The sequence below is a fragment of the Phacochoerus africanus genome, chromosome 8 (genome assembly GCF_016906955.1).
Source record: "Phacochoerus africanus isolate WHEZ1 chromosome 8, ROS_Pafr_v1, whole genome shotgun sequence".
Lineage (NCBI taxonomy): Eukaryota > Metazoa > Chordata > Mammalia > Artiodactyla > Suidae > Phacochoerus > Phacochoerus africanus.
In genome coordinates this window covers 159324271-159346785 of record NC_062551.1, presented here as the reverse complement: position 1 = coordinate 159346785, position 22515 = coordinate 159324271, and the positions used below count along the sequence as shown (strand labels likewise).

At 42.2% G+C, this 22515-nt stretch overlaps 1 protein-coding gene across 2 annotated transcripts in view; it reads right to left on the bottom strand.

Annotated features, from left to right (window-relative positions):
* Window positions 1-22515, bottom strand: part of ORC1 (origin recognition complex subunit 1) — a 32768-nt gene that overhangs the window by 9943 nt on the left and 310 nt on the right. The window contains exons 1-10 of one of the 2 annotated variants that reach the window (XM_047789109.1): window positions 22421-22498; window positions 16304-16403; window positions 15550-15677; window positions 12937-13115; window positions 11469-11787; window positions 5547-5913; window positions 4158-4262; window positions 3372-3567; window positions 801-898; window positions 105-206 (exon numbers count right to left, since the gene is read on the bottom strand). In XM_047789109.1, the coding sequence (XP_047645065.1) occupies window positions 105-206; window positions 801-898; window positions 3372-3567; window positions 4158-4262; window positions 5547-5913; window positions 11469-11787; window positions 12937-13115; window positions 15550-15677; window positions 16304-16398 (1589 nt within the window). In that variant the 5' untranslated portion in view covers window positions 16399-16403; window positions 22421-22498. Of the gene's footprint in view, window positions 1-104; window positions 207-800; window positions 899-3371; window positions 3568-4157; window positions 4263-5546; window positions 5914-11468; window positions 11788-12936; window positions 13116-15549; window positions 15678-16303; window positions 16404-22420; window positions 22499-22515 lie in introns of those variants that run through there. The other variant, XM_047789108.1, reaches the window with a different exon arrangement.

Genomic DNA, 22515 nt, shown 5'->3' with positions numbered 1-22515 from the left:
CCTTGCTGAAGGTCACTGACACTAGGGAAGGACCGCTTGGTTGAGGTGGTACCCTGGCAGGGGCCTTCTGCCCTGGTCATCCTGTCTTCCCTAACATGACTCACCCTCCAGTACGGTCAAGGAGTTTGCTTTCCACAAAGTTGTAGATGTCTTGGAATTCCTGTTCCCGACAAGGAAGCGACTCAGGTACAGCAGAGACATGCAGCCTAAGTTGGTGGTAAATGAAGGAAAAGGAGAATTTTAGAAGCATTTCCCTATAGCCTCAGCAATCAACAGAGAAGACCTACCCATAGCTCAATCACAAATCAAAGGGAATGCCTTCATTCTTACATCTCTTCATCTGGCCTCATAATCCCTTTCTCCACCCAAATCACCCAATTCAGTCGTTCTAACTAAGGGTACATGTGACCTGGGAAGCTCTCCCCAAATCACATGCGTGGACCTCATCCCACATGAGATGCTGACTCAGTTGATTTCTGGCAGGATCTAGGCCTGTGTATTTTGAAAACATCCCCACACAGTTCTAAAGGGTACCACAACCGAGAAGCAGTGTCCTGACTAAACCTTCCATCCCCGAGAACATGGTGGTGCTGGGCGGCAAACTCCTTCCCAGCTGGTCTACCCTGGCTCACACAGACAAGCTCGAGTGGTTTCTTCTTTCTAAAGATACACATTCATTTTACCCTCTACCCTTGTTATATACCCTAGTGACTACAGATCACTCTCTCTCATGTGAATGAAAGCAGAGCCCGATTCTGCCTATCTGGAAGGGAACCCCACCGTGCCCCCAACAATATCACCTTAGCCGGGCCTCCTCCAGCACGTTGGTGGGCTCCTGGGGGGCTAGGTTTCGGCTGCGGATCTGAGGAGTGGCATGACTTGGTGTTCTAGGCCCAGGCTGTATTCAAAAGAGAGAACACATCTCAGAAGGGAAAAATAAATCAAAACTCTATTCAGGACACATCAGCAAATCTGATTCATGATGATCTGGTAAAAAGAAGAGAGGTGGTGAATTCCTTAGCTTCTTCCTAGACCAAGATTTCTCCCTTTCTAACCTCATATGACATGTATATTTTGCTCATAGTCCAAACACAATTTCTTACTTATTTGCATATAGTATTAGGATTGGAAAACAAAAAAGAAGGGAAAAAAGTGTGGATTAAATACTTTTTCAGAGTAAAATATTATCTTGAAACCAAGACAAATTATTAAGAAATCTTAAATATTCTGCCAAAATACGGGCATAAACTGAGTTTGATTCATTAGATCCTCTTCTAGATTTCTTTGAAAATATTACCAACCTTTAGCTCAGAACGTCCACAATCCACAACACAGAACTCAGAGAAACCTTCCCAGATTTTTCCACTCCAAACCCCAGGTTTAGGCCAACAGTTCTGTTCTTCTATTCTCTTTTCTTGTTACTGGCTTACTAGAGCAGGCCTGCTATCTTGTAGCATTCATGGTGTTTCCACGAAGCACTCGGTTCTGTGGGGGCGCTTCCCCTACCCACCCTCGGCTTCTAGCCAAGCTATAAAGTGATAATCTCGCCACCCCTTCCTTGCAGCTGAAAGCATTTAGACCCCATCTAACAGTTGTACATCTATTCACCTTGGAGAAAAGAGGAAAGGAGTAACAAAATCTTACTGAGAAGATAGCAAAAAGTGGGTGGACCTAGGATCTTTTTTATTATGCTAAGAGGCTCCCCACACCCGAAATCTCTTCTTCTGGATGGGACCCAGGAGAGGCAATCACTCCAGATCACCCCTGACTGACTTACTTGCACGGTAGGCCTGTCTCTAGTGCAAAGGTGGTCTCCTGGACTTCCTTCCCTAAAGACTTCAACCCAAGCCCGATCACATTTTTCTTGATATGGAAAAACAGAGATCAGCTTTAGAAAAAGACTCCTAATTAGGCATTTCTAAACTGTTCTAAAGAATGAGAAGCTCCAAGAAAAAATGTTCCTGATATTTAATGTTTTCTTGGGAGGTCACAATAACATTAGTAAATTAATGGCTTTGAGAAGGCATGTGATAATGAAACCAATTTAGCTTTGTTTAGTCCAAATATTTCTCAAACGTATTTGAACACAGACTCTCTTTTTTATTCTTTTTTCTTTTCTATTTTTTGGCCATGTCCATGGCATATGGAGGTTCCCAGGGCAGGGATCAAACCTGCACCACAGCAGTGGCAATGCTGGATCCAAAACCCACTGTGCCACAAGAGAAATCCCAATTATTTTTTTAATTTTTTATTTAAATTTTTTTGGCTGTGCCTGTGGCATACAAAAGTTCTCAGGCCAGGGACTGAACCTACACCACAGCAGCAACCTGAGGCGCAGTAGTAACAACATTGGCTCCTCAACCTGCTGAGCCACCAGGGAACTCCAAGACCTTTCCTTAATAACTTTCAATATTCTGCTAAAGCGCCAGAGAAAGCAGAGACATCCATTAGCCTCTTCCATCTTGCTGCTACACAACTCATGACCAACACCTCCTGGTGCTCCCTGTTCCTCAGGTGTATCAAATACACAATAAAACAAGCAACATGGCCCAGCGGCCCTGGATTCAATACCCATCAAGCACTGACCACACACAAAGCCCTCTGCCAGCTTTTGTGGGAAATGCAAAGACAAAGAGTCAGTTCTTGTGGCCCTTGTCCTTCCCTCAGGAAGTTCAGCTCTTGGCCATTCGGTTCTGTATCTTAAAAGGAATACGGGAGTTCCTGTCGTGGCGCAGTGGAAACGAATCCAACTAGGAACCATGAGGTTGCAGGTTCAATCCCTGACCTCGCTCGGTGGGTTGACAAACAGGAAAAAAAAAAAAAAAGATCAATTATATTGAGTGAACACTAGGGAACATGCCTTAGTGGTTTATTTAAAACTGGTGTCCAGGAGTTCCCGTCGTGGCGCAGTGGTTAATGAATCCGACTAGGAACCATGAGGTTGTGGGTTTGATCCCTGCCCTTGCTCAGTGGGTTAAGGATCCGGCATTGCCGTGAGCTCTGGTGTAGGTCGCAGACGAGGCTCGGATCCCGAGTTGCTGTGGCTGTGGTGTAGGCTGGCAGCTACAGCTCCGATTAGACCCCTAGCCTGGGAACCTCCATATGCCGCAGGTGCGGCCCTAAAAGGACAAAAGACCAAAAAAAAAAAAAAAAAAGGAATGTGGACTCAAAAATCACTGTCTACTGAGCTCGTTTTCAGTCCTAGGGTTCGCTTAGAACTTTTCCTCTATGAATCTCCAAATGGCATAGCTTTGAATTTGAGAGACCTATGTTCAGAATCCAGCCGTTACCAGTTGTGGAACCTCAGCCGTCACAATTTCTAAATTAAGAGAAGGACGCTTCAGTGGAAAACAAACGCAAAAGAACCTTACAGTTTTCTTTGGTGTCTTGGAGGGGGTCCGCATGGATGACTTCAAGGAAGAGCTCGGGTTCCTGGACACACTGCTGAGAGTTCTCCTGGGAAGGCGGGGTGTGGAAGCCTCTTCCTCCTCACTGCTGGAGTCTGAAAACTCTGCTGCCGGCAGAAACTCTTCCTCTTCTTGGTCACTTTTACTCTTACCTAAAAACCTGAATGGTGGGATACATTTTTCTGATACTCAGTGTTTGAAGTCTAAATAATAGGTTCCTAATAGGTCAGTGTGGATTCAAGGTATTGAAGCCTTCCCTGCAACCAAGCAGTACAGAATGTGCTCCATTTCTTGGGCCCTTGCTACTGAGATGCTCTGCTAAGGGCTTTATTTATATTATTTCATCAAACCCTTCAACAACTTTGTGACTTATTATTATTTCCATTTTATAGATGAGGAAACCAAGGCTCAGAAGGTTAGGTAACCAAGGTTACACAGATGATAAACAACGAAGCTTAGGCTCAAATCCAAGTCTACTGGAATCAGAGTTCATGCTGTTAGACACCCCACTAACTGTCTTGCTGGGTGTGATGATCATGGGGCCCTGGGAGCCACCTAAGCCCCAGCCAGTGTTTCTTGCACCTTTCAAAGTATGACACTTACATGAAACGAACTTAATTCTAGACAAACTAGGCAAAGGTGAATTTCAACGTATGAGCAAATAACAAACAAGAAAGAGGCTTTAAGAAAGAGGATTATAGATGTCACAGATGGCAACGATCTTTTCCGGCTGCCAAGGAACAGTCTTACCTAAGCTGCTGCCTAATCCGATCCAAAGTCAAAAGCGAGCTCTGTCTGCGGACACGATGGGGAGTAGAGGTAGCTTCGTCCTGAATTTCTGGTCCTTTGGCCTCCCTGAAAGATACCACAGCAAGTTATGGGAAGCAGTTTGGGGCACTAGGGATCAGAAGCAGGACTAGAAGATAGGCGGATGGATGGACTGACTGGCTCCTATTCTTTTCACAGTTACTTTGGAAGGAGCTAATCACACTGAAAAGTTTGTTATTGAAGTATGACTCAAACCCAGAGACCAAAGTTCGCCAAAAGCTTATCAGTTAACTCAGACTGACTACCTTCCCAGCCTGAGATCAGAATATACATAATCCTAGGCAGAATTTCTTATCCTTTTTAAATTTCTGATGTATCTATGAATTTACTGTCCACTCAGGCTCAACATTAGCAGCTATATTTTTTTTCTTAGCTTTTTAGGGCCATACCCGAGGCATATGGAGATTTCTAGGCCAGGGGTCGAATTGGAGCTGCAGCCTCTAGCCTACGCCACAGCCACAGCAACGCAAGATCCTACATTACAGCTCACAGCAACACCAGATCGCTGACCCTCTGAGCAAGGCCAGGAATTGATCGAACCTCCATCCTCATGGATGGTAGCTGGATTTGTTTCTGTTGAGCCACGATGGGAACTCCAGCAGCTATATTTTCAATAAAAAGCATTTATCAAGCAAACCTATTTATCATGACTCAGGTGCTGGAGATTCTTTTTCTTTTTTTTCCCTATTAGGGCTGCACCTGCAGCATATGGAAGTTCCTGGGCTAGGAGGTGAATTGAAGTTGTGGGCCTATGCCACAGCCACAGTAACTTGGGATCCAAGCCACATCTGTGACCTACACCACAGCTTGCGGCAACATTGGATCCTTAACCCACTGAGTGAGGCCAAGGATTGAATCCGCATCCTCATGGATACTAGTCAGATTCTTAACCCACTGAACCACAACAGGAACTCCAGGAAAACACTGAAATTTCAGGCTTGTCACATTATTTGTGCAGCTCATTATTTATAAACATTGTCCAGGGTCAAGTTTCAGAGTTTGCAATCTGGCACCCTGAAGCAATGCAGGTTTGGGAAACTATCTTTTGGAGCAGTGATCCCCAAAAGACAGCTGGGTATATCAGAATCATCCAAAGAGCATCTCAAAAATGCAGATTCCTAGGCCCAGTGCTTGGAGACCAATTCACTACATCTAGGAAGAGGCTGAGAAATCTGTATTTTGGAAAAGCGGGTGATTCTGTGACATGGGCAGATTCATGCCCCGTTGTTCTAACTTTATTGACTGAGACCCACACATTTCACAGCATGTGAAGGACAGGCTCTGTGGAGGCAGGGTAACACCCACAGTCACCTGTTTTTGATGTTTACTGGTTTCAGAATCACAGAAGGCTCCACCGAGGATTTCCGTCCCCCCAAGGTGGGGCTAAGTGTTCTTTCTTCACTAGTCTCTGTTTTCAAAGCTGAGGGTCGCATTCTCAGGATCATGCGACAATCTGGTGAAGCCTTCTTGTCATCTTTGGCACAAGAGGGTTGAATCTTTCCAGTTTTCTCTGGGGCTTTCAGAGCTGGAGATAAGGTCAGAGGCCTATAATGCTGAGACCTCTTTGAAGGTGAGGTGATCTCTGAGAAGGCCATTTTCCTTTTTGCTCTTCCGGGAGAATCCAACAAGGCTGAGGATGTCTGCTGGGATATCCTAGTGTTATGCGTCCTAGGGAAACCTAGGTTCAAGAAAATCACCATAGACAGTGGGTAAATTTTACAACAAGCACTCCACAACCCCCCCCCCCCCAGTCTCTTTATAAATTCATTCACTAAGTGATGCAAAGACATGAATTGTCCATATTTTGAATTATTCTAGATTTTCTTTCCCCAGGCCAAGTAGCTCTTATTATTTTTAGTCTGTCTCTTAAATCCATGGGTAATTTTCCTAATCAATAGTTAAATCACCTTCTGTAGCTAAATGTTCAGATCAGGTTTTCCCTGAAGTAATCTTCCAGAACAGTGGTTCTCAACCAGAGTGATACTGCACATCCTCAGGCCCCATCCAATAAATTTGAGAAAATCTATACCAATGGGCTGCTGAGTCACACCAAGACCTAGATTTTTCTTAATCCAGATTATATGTACCAGTGGAGAAAAGATGGATCCCGGGGGCAATCAAATGGGTTCTAAAACTACAAAGAACCATGTTTGGATCTGTTCCTCTCTCACCATGACCAAAGGCACCAAAAACCTGGCCGTTTGTTCACAGACATCAATTGAGCTACTAAAATGACAAGGCATGTGCCAGGTGCTAAGAGGAAACCAAAGTTGGACGAGACTCGATTCTGGTCCCCATCCACAACATACTCTGGTCTAACAGGGGAAATGATACACATAAATGGCTATAACATGAAGTTTAATAATTGTCCTAAAGCACCTAAATGCTAGTGAAAAAGACCTTGCAAGAAAGGCAAAATTTAGGAGTTGAAAGGGGAAGGAGGGGGATAAGTGAAGAGAATAAATGAGACTGATGTGAGCTAAGGCAATGAGGCAGGAAAGCATGAGGCCCAGAGGAGTTTACTTTCGTCAGAGCACCGGCTATGGGTGGGACAGTTGCAGATGAGGCGAGAAGTCATCTACCAGTGCAGAGTGGTGAACAGGAGGGTAACTAATGTCCAGGTTAATACAAAAATGTCTCAGGGTCGGACTTACCGTCATGGCTCAGTGGTCAACGAACCTGACTAGCATCCATGAGGACGAGGGTTCAATCCCTGGCCTTGCTCAGTGGGTTAAGGATCTGGCGTTGCTGTTAGCTGTGGCATAGGCCGGTGTAGGTCGCAGATGTGGCTCAGATCCCTCATTGCTGTGGCTCTGGCATAGGCCAGTGCTACAGCTCCGATTGGACCCGTGGCCTGGGAAACTTCATATGCTGTGGATGCGGCCCTAAAAAAGACAAAAGACAAAAAAAAAAGTTCCAATGTTCTAGTCTCCGTCATGCTCATTCCTTCATCTTTCTGTCAAAAACAATGAATCCAACGTATTTTCATCATATTCTGCCTTGTCTACTTATGTAACTGTGTCAAGGTTAAGTTTCTTACCTCAACTTTCAAGGTCTTACAAAATCAACAGTGAAAAAAAATTACTGCAAATATTTCTAAATGGTAACATTATACATTATTTCTTTAGTAGTCTTCCACATTTCCAAAATGTTTTATATATTGTTTTTTTTTAAATGGCCACACATGAAAGGTCCTGGGCCAGGGATTGAATCTGAGCGGCAGCAATGCTAGACCCTTTAACCCACTGTGCAGGGACGGGAATGAAGAATGGAACCTGTACCTCCACGGTGACCTGAGCCACTGCAGTCAGATTCTTAACCCACTGCGCCATGGTGGGAACTGTTTTATATGTTTACATTCTGCTTCTAAACATATACTGTAGTACAGAGCTATCCAAAATACAAAGAATACTCAATGAACTTGGCACATATACAAAAAAGTTAATGACACATAATAGAATGAGGATAGCTCTCACAGTGGCCATGGAGTGGCTTTCAGATACATTATTAGTGAAAAAAGTTAAGACGGAAAAGAATATAGCCAGTACGATATCCTACTGGCAAGAAAGAATGGGAAATACAGTTATAATAAAATAAAAATTATATGCACGTTTGTATATGAGTGCATTTATATATGCCTGTCTATGTTTAGGTTTATCTGTTGAATTTTGCAAAATACACAGGAAAAATAAACCGGAAACCAAAATAAAATTGATTACCTAAAAAGATGAGGTAAAAACAGGGTCGGAGGGTAAAGAAAGGAATGAGGCTTATCTGAATATACTTGTTTTAAATAGTTTTGACTTCTATGCTAACGTTTCATATGTTTTTTTAAAAAAATCAATTACAGGTAGGAAAAGCCTTAAAATTAAACAGAAATAAAAGAACCTTACTACATAACATGACGATTAGCAGAAGAAAAAATTTAATCAGAGTAACTTTACTCCCTCAGCGGAATAGATTCTAAAGACATAAAGAACTGCAAATCAATTTTGAACTTTACTTGGTCAATTTACTACTGGTTGTCGTACTGGTACAGCAGTTGTGACACTATGAACCTAAAGAACCAGCATGAACTAACAGTTCACGCACACACTTCTTAGCTCTTCCACTGAGGATTTAAAAGCAATGTCACCCCGTAGCTGAGCTCTTAAAGAATTAGCTGATTACGGAGTTTAACATCACTAGTCGTTAGGGAAACGTAACAGTGACACACTCCCTCACACCCACTAGGATGACTACTATCAAGACCACAGAAAACAATGATATAAAACAACACAATAACAACAAGATCGGAACAGTTGGTGAGGATTTGGGGAAACAGAACGCTTGGGTGTTGTTGATAAGAATGTGCAATGATATAGCTGCTATGGAAAAGAGTGTAGTGGTTCCTTCAAAAATTAAAAATGGATTACCATACGACCCAGCCATGCCACTCCTGAGTATAAACAAAGGCAGGGACAAGTGGGTATGTGTATACTCATTTCATAGCAGCATCAGTTATAATAGCCAAAAGGTAGAAGCAACCAAAGTGTCCACGGACAGTTGAATGGATCAACAAAATGTGGCATATACATATCATAACCCATGATTCAATCTTAAAAAGAAAGGAAATTTTATCCCACATAGCCAAAGCAATCTTGAGAAAGAAGAAGAAAGCTGAAGGCATCACAATCCCTGATTGCAAACTATATTAAAAGCTACAATAACCCAAACAATATAATTTTCGCATTAAAAACAAGACACAGAGATCAATGGAACAGGATAGAAAGCCCAGAAACAAACCCACATATACATGGTCAATTAATTTATAACAAAGGGGGCACGAATATACAATGGGAAAGGACAGTTTCCTTATTAAAAAATACTGGAAAAACTGGACAGCCATATGCAGAAGAATGAAACTGGACTATCTCACATCATATACAAAAATTAACTCAAAATGGATTAAAGACTTGAATGTAAGACTTGAAGCCGTAAAACTCCTGGAAGAAAACATGGGTGGTAAATCTCCTTGACGTGGATCTTGGTGATGATTTTTTGAATCTGACACCAAAAACAAAGGCAACAAAAGCAAAGACAAGCAAGTGGGACTACACCAAACTAAAACGCTTCTGATCAGCAAGGAAACCATCACTAAAATGAATGAGATTAAAAACTGGGCAGAGGACCTGAAAACATTATTCTTTGAAGATGTACAGATGGCCAACAGCTACGTGAAAAGGTGCTCAACACTGCTAATCATCAAAGAAATGCAAATGAAGGTCACAATGAGGTACCCCCTCAATGTGACAGAATGGCTATTATCAAAAGGATAAGAAATAATAAGTAGTGGAAAGGACGTGGGAAAAAGGAAATACTTGTGCATAGTTGGTGGGAATGTAAATTGGTGCAGCCACTATGGAAAACAGTATGGAGGTCCCCCAAAAAACTAAATAAAACTACCACATAATCCAGCCAATTTCACTTTTAGATATTTATCTGAAGATACAACAACATTAACTTGAAAAGATAAATGTACCCCCATGTTCACTGCATCACTATTTACAATAGCCAAAATACAGAAACAACCTAAGTGTCCATCAGTGGATGAATGGATAAAGAAATGTGGTATGGGAGTTCCCGTCGTGGTGCAGCAGAAACAAATCCCACTGGGAACCCTGAGGTTGTGGGTTCGATCCCTGCCCTCACTCAGTGGGTTAAGGATCCGGCATTGCCATGAGCTGTGGTGTAGGTCACAGATGCAGCTTGGATCTGGCGTTGCTGTGGCTGTGGTGTAGGCTGGCAGCTATATATCCAATTCAACCCCTAGCCTGGGAACCTCCATATGTCATGGTGTGACCCAAAAAAAAAAAGACAAAAAAAAGAGAAATATGGTATGGATATACAATGGGATATTATTCACCCATAAAGAAACAAAGAAATCCTGTTATCTGTGACATGGATGGATCTTCAGGATGTTACGCTAACTGAAATAAATCAGACAGAGAAAGACAAATCCCCTATGATCTCACTTTTACGTGGAATCTAAATTTAAAAATGAAAACAAAAACAAGCTCATGAATACAGAGAACACATATTTTTCATATTCTTTTCCATTATGGTTTATCACAGGATATTGAATATATCCCTGTGCTGTATAGTAGGACCTTGCTGTTTACCTATTTTATATGTAGTAGTTTATATCTGCTAATCCCAAACTCCTAATTTACCCCCCCAATCCTCTTTCCCCTTTGGTTACCAGAAGTTTGTTTTATATGTCTGTGAGTCTGTTTCTGTTTTATAAATAAGTTCATTTGTATCATACTTTAGAGTCTACATATATGTGCTATCATATTTGCCTTTCTCTGACTTCACTTCGTATGATAATCTCTAGGTTTAACTATGTTGCTGCAAATGGCATTATTTCATTCTTTTCAATGGCTGAGTAGTATTTTATTGTGTGTATATTTATCTACACGACATTTTCTTTATCCATTCATCTGTCAATAGACATTTAAGTTGTTCCCATGTCTTGACAATTGCAAATAGTGCTGCTGTGAACAGAGGTGCATGTATCTCTTCAAATTGAGTTTTCTCTAGATACACGCATAGGAATAGGATCCCATGGTAATTCTTGTTTTAGTTTTTTAAGGCACCTTCATACTGTTTTCTGTACTGGTTGCACATATGGTGACAGATGTTGATTAAACTTACTGTGGTAAACATTTCACAATACATACAAACATCGAATCATTATGTTGTATACCTGAAAGTAATATAATGTTACAATGTTGCATGTCAATAATACCTCAGTTTTTAAAAAAGCAAATTTTGACGTGCTACAACATATCGAATCTTGACATGATACTAACTTTAATAAACCAGGCAGAAAAAGATAAATACTGCATGATTCCACTTAAAGGAGGTATTTAGAGCAGTCGAATTCAGCAACAAAAAGTAGAATGGTGGTTGCCAGAGGATGGGGAATGGGAAGTTATTGCTTAATGGCTGAAGAGACTACCAGTTTTGGAAGATGATGAGGATGGTTGTACAATGTGAATGTACTTAATGCCACTAAACTAAATACTTAAAAATGATTAAAATGATAAGTCTTATGTGATATATATTTCAAAATGTGTCTAATCAATACCTGGCCCACTGCTGCACTAACTCAACAGTGTAGCATAAACTAATATTTGATCATTTTCCTTTAGCTTCCATATTGCTCACTGTGACCCATTTCACACTTACTGTTGAGCTCCAGCCTCTTCCTTGCCCTTGGGGTAACAGGATGGGAAGGAGTTTGGCGAGATTTAGAGGTGGAATGCTTTGATTCAATCCTTTTGACCTCATGTTTTGCTGTGGTCCAAGAAGGGCTTTCTGTGCTCTTAGTTTTGTCTGCCACAGACTTCTGGCATCTACGTTTGCCTTCTTGTCGTTCATCCCACTGTGCAACTAGTTCTGGAGACAGTGGTTTGAATATTTTCTCATCCCAAGATAGTTTCACAAAGAATGTCTTCTCATTTTTCAGGTCCATAGGTATCACTTCATCTGGGGCTAGAGCTAGTACCTGAATTTGGGAAGTATAGATGATACCAAAGAGTCAAGGAACGCTCTATGAGAGCTATGAGTAAAAAGCATTCTTACCTGGAACATTACTTTTCTAAACCCAAGAGGCATGGACGTGGTGCAGCATATTTCCAGACTCCTCCTCACTGATTGCCATACCTGGTATGGCATTCTTTTCTAGTCCATTCAGTTTATCCATGCCACATTTCCCCGTGGAAACTTCTATAAGCACGCCTCCCTGCTCATGAGTCTACAGTGGCTCCTCACTCTACCAAGATCAGATGACTTAAATTCATGTCCAGTGCCTTCTAACATCTGGCCCCATTTTACCTCCTGAGTGCACAATACTCTCCCACCTGTGGTTGAGCTTGGCCTGTCACAGTTACGCTCATTCCCACTGTGCTACCACCTAAACACCCGCTCTGTCTTTCCAAATTCACCCATTTTGGTGTTTCAGCTTCTATATCTGCCTATCACCTCTTCATTCATTTACCTCAGAGAGAAATTATTTTGTGGCATATGATATGCTGGGTCTGTAGACAGGAAAAATCTGACTACGGTCATGCCAGACCATAGCCTCCCTGCCCTACCATTAAACCAACCACCTAATCACCATGTGCCACACTTCACATCATGATCTAACCCCGTTTGGGGGGCCTAAGTAGCTTGAGAAACAACTCATATCCTAGTCTCCAAACCAGTGTCTCAATTTGGCCTGCAACTCATTAGAACCTGATTTATCATAAAATCCCATAACACACACTTTCCGGCAGCAGTGAGCACGTCTTTGTGCTGATTTACTCAAGGTGAAGTCCTCATTTAAGCAAGCATCCTTAGCCTCACAATGCTGTACGCCTGTCCCAATCATAGCTAAATATAATTTCCCGGTGAGATACATTTGCTAAATCCTGCTCATCCCTCAGGTCACAACCTAAATGTCACTTCCTCCAGGAGGCTCCTAACACATAGTCAGTGCTCTCAATAAATATTTGTTGAGATGAAATAGGCAGGCAAGCAGAGAAGATGACAAACAGGAAAAATTCATTTCTGTGAGATACATTAGAGCCAGTAACATCTTTGAGGTCATGCGGTTTAGGAGGCAGCCGGAAATAAGCTTCAAGATAGAACGGAGGATCAAAGCATCACCTACCCGCACATTGGCAATGATGGTTTCAGTGTTAACGTTGTTGTCGTAGGCATGGTTATCATACCAGAATATCTCTTGTGCATCAGGCTTCCGGCCCAGCAAATGCTGTTTATGGACTGGGATTTCACAGAATCGGACAAACCACTGTACTCGAGCATGTTTCTTAGGATAAGGTTCAGAATCTAGGAGGGATGGGTAGAAATGGTAAGATTAGGAAAATGCGAGAACATTTTATTAAGCACTTTCCAAGTATCAGACACTATGCTAAACACCTGATGATACTTGATTAACACATTATCTTTAATCCTCACCACAATCCTACAAGGTAGGTAGGGTACTATGACTGTCTCCCCTTTACAGGTGAAGTAATCACATTACAGACTTTAAATAATGTCAAAGGTCACAGGACCAACCAGCTGCAATCTGACTCCATCCAGCACCCGTTCTTCTCACTTTGCTCCACTTCCCAAATAGTGCTATCAGTCATCAAATAAATCATTAAAGTTATGATAGGAGCAATTCTAATCACATGCACTGAACAAATTTTGCAAATCAGTGTTACAAAGAAACCATCAAGCAGCAGCAAAACAAAACTCCTAGCAAGACTCAGAGCACCAGCCACTGAGATGACTTCTGGCAAAAGCATGCTTGCAAGCTTCAGGTTTATCACTTCATACCAAGGTTAGCTCCAAGCGAAGAACATAAACTCATCAGTGCCACCACCACCACCGACTCTTCGCCTCCTTAGCTCTTTTCAGAGAAAGACTTAGCTCTTTTCAAGCAATCCAATGTGGCACAAAACACGAATTCTAAAATCTATATATGGCAAATTCCTGCGGTGTCGAGTGGGTTAAGAACCCAACACCTGGGAGTGCCTGGTGTAGCTCAGCAGGTTACAGACCTGACTAGTATTCATAATGATGTGGGTTCGATCCCTGGCCTCACTCAGTGGGTTAAGGATCTGGCTGGCATTGCTGTGAACTGTGGTGTAGGTCACAGCTGCAGCTCAGACCCCATGTTGCTGTGGCTAGGCGTAGGCTAGCAGCTGTAGCTCCAATTCAACCTCTAGCCTGGAAACTTCCATATGCCCCAGGGAGTGGCTTTAAAAAGAAAAAACAAAAACAAAAACAAAAAAAACAACAATCCAATAGCAACCACTCAGGTCGCTGTGGAAGCATAGGTTCAACCCCAGTCTGGTGCCGCAAGTTAAAGGATTCCACGTTGCTGCAGGTTCATCATGGGTCACAGCTGCAGCTCAGATACAGTCCCTGTCCTGGGAACTTCCATATGCTGCATGTGCGGCCATTAAAAAACAAAACAAAACAAAAAAACGTCTATACACGGGAGTTCCCGATGTGGCTCAGTGGTTAATGAATCCGAATAGGAACCGTGAGGTTGCGGGTTCGATCCCTGGCTCAGTGGGTTAAGGATCAGGCGTTGCCGTGAGCTGTGGTGAAGGTTGCAGACGTGGCTCAGATCCTGCGTTGCTGTGGCTTTGGCGTAGGGGGACAGCTATAGCTCCGACTGGACCCCTAGCCTGGGAACCTCCGTATGCCGCGGAAGCTGCCCAAGAAATGCCAAAAAGACAACAACAACAACAACAACAACAACAATATCAACAAAAAATCTATACACTAATGCCCAAACCTCAAGGACAAAAGCCCATCCTGCTGCTATGCTCCCCCTAGTGGATGTTAGTTTGATTTTCCTCTATCCTTGTCAAATATCCCCCTAACTTCCTAAGGTAAAACATCATCCACTCTTCTCCAGCCTTTCCTTGTAGGCATACAAACTGCCAAAGGACTAGGACTAACTACCACACACTCCTCTCCTAGCTCTTGGAAGAAGCAGTTTTACATAGTTTAAATAAATTTCTATCCTTCTTCTTAGTCTTCCTTTTGGGGTTCTGCCCCATTCCTACCTTTCTGTGCTCTTTTCTTCTCTGCAGAGGTTAAGAGCTGAGAAAATAGACTGAGGCACTGTGTGTGGCCTTGCAGGCTCTGGAGAACACTAGCTTCCCTTTTGCTATTCCAGCCTTAGGGGCAGCAGTGGCTGTCTGCACTTACTGCTCTCTGGGAAACACCATTGTTTGCCTCTCCAGCCTTTTCAACACTTATACACAAGTCCCTGGGTAAAGAGGACACCTAAAGTGTTTTTGTTTTCCTGACTGGACATCAATCAATTGATACACCTGCCCAATCCAATTTACCTCTTCCTCCCTGGTAAAAGTGACTTTGCATTTGCAAAATTACTAACTTATGCCAAAACTAAAGGACACACCTCTATGAAAGTGCAAATCACCTATTTTTTTCCCCTTCCCCACTTCTCCTAAATTCATCCTTTCTTTCCACTCCAACAATCCTGCCTTCATGGCCATTCTTATCCACTCCTAAAAATAGTGGAAAAGATAAATTCCTGAGCACCCCTCCATCCCATTCTTACCCAGTACCGCTCTAGTGAGTAGAGAGGTTCACTATGCGGAAGAGGGTACAGCTAGAGCTTAAGTGACCCCATACACACACCCTGCATGCTGCAGAGGAATCAGTAAGTGCCCTTCTTGCCCACCACCCAATCAGTCATGGCAAGGAATGTTTTTCACTCCAGCCCCAAACTCACCATCTTCAAACAACTCAACCAATTTAGCAACATATGGATTTTCATCATCATCCCCTTTAATCAACACAAACTGTCCAACTTTGATGAGAACCTCAGTCGAACAATCTGTTATTTTCACATTCATTTCTCTAGGAAATAACAGAAAAACATGTTAGGAAGTCACTTAGGGTGGGCCAGTCTCTTCAGATCCCTGAGGAGAGAGGAATGGGCTCTTTAACTGGAAAACCCCCTGAATGGTTTCTTTCTGCTGACCGATTCTACTAGAAACCAATTCACTCATAAAGTCATACGCAAGAGTAGATGAAATGAGTTGAATGAATTGTTTCAGCATGGATGATTAATCCAGAGGCCTTAGTAGGAACCCTAACTTCTCTCAGTTACTGGCAAAGAAGAAAAGCTTCCCAAGACTTGAAGGCTGCCCAGTAACATCAAATTGTTCATTGATCTCTAGTGCTGAGAGGACCTAGTAACAACATCCACTCCTATCCTGTTATCATGCAGAATGACAAAGAACCTATCTTGAATAGACATGACATTATCATACATATAAAATTTTATTAACTGGACATGTTTTCCTGTATCACTAGCTGCTATATTTATACTATATCCTTGCACCCAACAAATCCTCCCCTTTACAATCAATTCATATTTACTGTCCACCTACAGGAGCTAGAACACCCTGGATACAAATTCTTAACAACTTAGCTTAGAGAAGCTGTTGGGTCTAGGACAACCAAAGGATTCCATCACTCACTTGGAGGGTTGGTAGTGCAGTTTTCGATCTAACGATGGGGTGCCAGCCCGTGAGGAAGTCTGTCTGGTCCTCAGCCTTGTAGGACAGTGCGCCATGGCTCCTGTGTAGAAGTTACTCACTTTGAGTTCACATGACAGACCTCAATGGATTCTAAGGCACAGACCCTTCCTTCAAAGGATTCAGCCTTCTTTTCTGCCCCTGCTACACTTCTACAATTTTAAACTAAGAAAAAAAATACTTTCTTGAGGAAAAAGTCAAGCTCTATGAAGATCGAACATAGGCAATGCGGTATCATCTGTGTACATCTTATACTATGCCTTATCTCTTCCTCTCCAGGGAAACAGGAAGGTCAATATGTAAGAAAAGAAACTAAAGATGTTTAGAAGTACTTAACTAAGTACAAGGCACAATGACAGGTATGCAACCTCTAACAACTTGAAACTCACAAGAGAGTGAAACAGTAGTTTTAAGCGTCTTTATAATATTTATAATCTAGGCAGGGATAACATATAAACACACCAAAGACAACTAACCCTGCAAAGAGCCCAGAGAAAAAGCCAGAGAGGCTACTACAAGTTAGTGGACCAGGTCTCATGGCAGTTCAGGGAGAAAGGGTTCCCTAAATGGGTTTTCTAAACTGAATATTGAATAATGGATAGCTATTGACAAGATAGCGGAAATGAGGGATTCCAACGGATGGAGATAAAAACATGAAAGAGGCATTTGGGGACTGGAAATGGATTTCATCCAATGTATCATTCCACGTACATTTAAAAAACAAAACAAAACCCCAGTGGCACTAACCTGTACGGCTCTGGTAATTGGAAGGGGTATTTTTCTTTGCAGCTGACAGGTCCTAGATATAAGTACTATGAATAGCTGAAAAGAAACCCTTGTATTAAAGTACATGGAGGAGTTCCCGTCGTGGCTCAGTGGTTAACGAATCCGACTAGGAACCACGAGGTTGCGGGTTCCATCCCTTGCCTTGCTCAGTGGGTTAAGGATCCGGCGTTGCTGTGAGCTGTGGTGTAGGTTGCAGACGCGGCTTGGATCCCACGTTGCTGTGGCTCTGGTATAGACCGGCAGCTGCAGCTCCGATTCGACCTCTAGCCTGGGAACCTCCATATGCCCCAGGTACGGCCCAAGAAAATGGCAAAAAGACAAAAAAAAAATAAAATTAAATTAAATTTTAAAAAGTACATGGAAAAAAAGACAATTTTTAAACCAACAATACAGAAATGTGAATGAAAAATCCAAACACACCTGACAATCCTTTTTACAAACTATAAGCTATAATTGCAGTTCCTGTCATGGCGCAACAGCGTAAACAAATCTGACTAGGAACCATGAGGTTGCGGGTTCGGTTCCTGGCCTCACTCAGTGGATTGAGGATCCGGTGTTGCTGTGAGCTGTGGTGTAGGTCACAGACGCAGCTTGGATCCCACGTTGCTGTGGCTGTGGCTGGCAGCAACAGCTCCAATTAGACCCCTAGCCTGGGAACCTCCATATGCCATGGGTGTGGCCCCAATAAGACAAAAAAAAAAAGACAATAAAAACCCCCCAAAAACAAACTATAAGCTATAATTTACTAGTTCCAATAATAATCATCTTAAGTTATTAAGAAATCCATTAAATTCAAAGCTTTTCTTATGGAGCTAAAGTTTGACAAAATTGAGGTTAAAATTTTTTTTAATCCAGTCTGAAAGAATTACTGATAGAGGGGCCAACAATTTCCGTCCATGTTGAAAACAAGATAGATAGAAGAGCACTGACATCCTCATTAAACAAACTGGTTTCCTAAAGCTCAGTAGCATTATGTCCTACATTCCACTTGGGAACATTTTGACCCATAAATTTTTCTGCTCTTAAAAAAAGGTATTTTTAATTTACTTTGAGGAAACTAATTAGCAAAAAGAAGATATTGAGTCATTAGTAAATGCACAGCTTACAAACAATGCCTGAATGGTAACTATTAAGACCATTGAGTATATTTCACAACATAGTACTATTAAAATCAATCTAATTTTAATTAACTGCAGTGTAGAAATAGACAGCAAAGAAGACGGATGAGTTAAAACGAATAGAAGATTGTGCTCAAGTAAAAAATGCATTTGGATTTATTATCTCCAATCATTTTTTGGTTAAAAGTAACTAAAAGTGTTTGAATCTCAATAAATGTTCACAGAAATATATTAACACTAACTTACCTTCGATATATGCTCCTTTTAGTGGAAGACGTAACATGCAACTATCAGAAGTAAACTCAGAACTTTTTACAACGAAATCAGGCAAAATGGGCTACTGAGATACAGACAGAAGATGCAAGTCAACAGCAGTACTCACTAAGCTCCATTATTTAATAAAAACTGGAGTGTCTCTGAGAATGCTTTGTACCAAACCGGAATCTCCCAACACAGTTTCTACAGTTCTTGTATAATCCAGCTGCAGGATAAATGCTCTGACTTGTCACACTGTCTATGATATTTCATTACACTGGCACAAGGATCTCATTTTTTCAAACCACAAATTGGCATACAGAAGGACTGTCTCCATACTCCTACAGTACTCATGTATACCTAAGTCATCAAATCCATGCTCTCGACACTTTTAAATCAAGACCATATTTTGGCTTACTAAAGCAGGCATCTTCCCTCAAAAACTAGGCCGAGATAAAAATGAACACTCCTTTTTCAGATGGTGAGCTGTAGTGAGGCCAGTATAAGCAAATGAGTGTATAAGGGTGGGTGATTTATCCAAGGCTGAGCAGACAGGGACAGAAGGCTCTCTGAGCCAGAACCACATCATCTGCCTCACCTCAGCCTATCACTAAGCTGCAGGCCTGCTCTTCCAAACCTCAAACAGATCAAGGTTGTTCATGACCTCAGATCTACACAGTTGCTCTTCTCTCTTCCTATATGTCTTTGCAAGGATGGCTCAGGTCTCAGCTCCAGTGAAACTTCCTCAGAGAGCCCTTCACTGATACCCAGTGGATAAAGTTACCCCCCTACCCCCTGATACTGCTCTTCAGGGTCAGGTTCCATTGCACCACCCATTATCAAAGCAATAACTATTATATTATATTCTTATTTGTTAAATTTCAAAAAAGCAAGGATCTTGGGACCTTCTCCATCTTGTTCATAACTGCATCCCCAGGGCCTAGGTTAGGACTTCACACACAACAGGTGAACAAATGAACAAACCAGTTTTAAAAAATGGTTAGGACAATACCAAGTGTGGTAAGGATGTAGAGCAGCCAGAACTCTCATACACTGCTGGAAGGCATGTAAATTGGTAAAAACTACTTTGGAAAATTGGCAGTAAATACTAAAGCTGAACATATGCATATCCTACGATCCAGCAACTCCAAGAGAACATAGCCAACAGAAAAACATACATTATCATCAAAAGAAATGAACCAAAATATTCATAGCAGCACTATTCAGCAGTGAAATTAAACCAACCATAACTCCACACATGTGGGAGAAAATCTCACAAAATAACAATAAGCTAAAGAAATCACACACCAAAAGAGTACATACTAATTGATTCTATTTACCCAAAGGTGAAAAAACAGGTAAAAGTAACCTATGGTGTTAGAAGTCAGAATAGAAGGAAATCTAGGTGACAAAAGAAGCACAGTGGAGGAGCAGGGTGTTTCTGGGATGGTTTCTGATTTGGATGCTAGTTACACAGGTCTGTTCTCCTTAAGAAAACTCATTGAGCTGTACACTTATGACATGTATTTTCCTAAATGCTATTTTTCAAAGAAAAGTTCAAAAAATTAATCAGGAGTCCTTCTGAAGAGGCAGCATAAGGAAGTTACAGTATTTATCAGGTGTCTTTATATCATTATTCCACTTTCTTACCCTTAACCTAGAGCTGCATCTAATCTACCACCAGGAAAGGAGATTTCCCCAACAGGAGCAATGAATGGGGTGGAAAGACAGGCCTAACTTGGCCTAACAAAGGCTTTGACTTCTACAAGAGATACCCACTGCAGGCTCTCAATGCTGCAGATACCAGAAATCTGGAACATACACACTACCCAGTCCAGGTGCCCCACCCAAGGAAAAAAGATAAAGGAGCTGCAGTAAAATGATGGCAGCAGATATTTATTGATCCAGTAAGACAGAAGATAGAACCAAAACTCTTGATAGATTTATCTCATTTAATCCTCACAATAATCCTAGAACAATGCTAGTCTATATACTAAGGGCAAAGTAGGTGCTCAGTAATAAATATTTGTTGAATAAAAAGTAGAAGCAGGAGTTTCCGTCGTGGCGCAGAGGAAACGAATCCAACTAGGAACCACGAGGTTGCAGGTTTGATCCCTAGCCTCGCTCAGTGGGTTGAGGATCCGGCGTTGCCATCAGCTGTGGTGTAGGTCACAGACGTGGCTTGGATCTAGCATGGCTGTGGCGGAGGCCGGCGGCTACAGATCCAATTAGAGCCCTAGGCTGGGAACCTCCACATGCTGCAGGTTCGGCCCTAAAAAGACAAAAGACAGAAAAAAAAAGTAGAAGCTATTAGTATTTCAAAATGATAAGGTGTCCCAGTGTTATACGGGATGGCATAGCATGCTGAGCAGCTGGATGAGAACAAAGACTACTCTTTTTTTTGTCCCAGCACATGCAAGTTCCTAGGCCAGGGATCCAATGTAAGCCTCAGCAGTGACAACACCGGACCCTAACCCACTGCACCACAAAAGAACTCCCCAATGACTACTCAACTTCCCCTTAGAACAGCTTGTGTGAAAGTGGATAATGTTAATACATGTCTAAGAGAGACAACTTCTGGTGTGCTTATTACAATAAGCCAGGCTTCACTGACTGAGAGGTCCAATGGGCCTCAATTTCCTTACCCACAAAATGGGGATAATAACAGAAACTTCCTTTTATTCAACCAATTCAAAAACCATTTAATAAATAAATAATCATCCAAATCCAATCTGTGTTAGGCAAAACTACTCTAGGATTACTGAAGATAATTCACTCTGCCACTCCCTTACCCCCTAGGTTTATTTCTAAGGGACATTGGTTCCTTTCTTCCTTTTTTGCTTTTTAGGGCTGCATTCGCGGCATATGGAGGTTCCCAGGCTAGGGGTCTAATCCGATATACAGCGGCCTACGCCACAGCCACAGCAACGCGGGATCTGAGCCAGCCGCGTCTCCGAGGTACACCTACACCACAGCTCAAGGCAACTCCGGATCCTTAACCCACTGAACAAGGTGAGGGATCGAACTGCAACCTCATGGTTCTTAGTCGGATTCATTTCCACTGTGCCATGACGGGAATTCCTCCTTTCTTTATTTTAAAAAAATAATTTGAATGTTATGAAATATATACAATTCAAACAACATTCTGCATTCAATTTCAGGGAATTAATAAATCTTCTAAAGTCCACATATTGCCCTTTGTTACATTAAAAACTGTTGCAGAGGGACTTGATAAACAAAATCTAACATCAGAAACCTCCAATGGCCATCTCAAGCACCCAATACAGCAGGGAAGAGGGTATCAGTTTTATAGAAAATTAAAATCGAAAACTGACATATCTAATCATTACAATTTTGCAGATTAGTAGCCTAGGGTAAGAATCTCGCGTCTCATGACTTTTAAGTCCAGTCTTTTTTCAACTGTCAAAAATAGAAGGCCGTTTTATTCCGGGGTTAGACTAGAGAAAGTAAAGCAGGGACCATAGCACTGTCCTCCTGGAAAGAAGGTGGATACGAGAGAGCCTAGCAGTTAAGAGCAGCTCATCTGGGACTTAGGTAGGAACTCAGGCCGCTTAGTCACAAAAAGGGACTTAGACAAATCTCTCTGCGAACAACTGCTACACCGTAAAATCGGATAATAACTTCTGCTGTTCCGTCTTCCCCGTGGCGCTTGTTACACTCCGCCGAAAGGAGGAAAAGATGCGAATGCCATGCAGATAGAAGGTTCATATGTTTCAGGTCATTACTAGGTCTCAGGGTGCTGAGGACAAGAGCGTACATGCTTCTCTGCTGTTGGCTTCCGGCTTCCCCACTGCAAACTCGCAGTCCCCGTCAGAGCAAGGGAGCCTTCAGAAATCCAAAGGTGGAAAGAAAAATGCTCCTACTGGGCTCAGAACAGTACCTGGCACTTAACAGGCGCTTAGGAAGTATCTGCTGAATGGATCAACGTCTGAATGAGTCCACCGAGAACTCTCCCGCCCGCGGGACGCCACACTC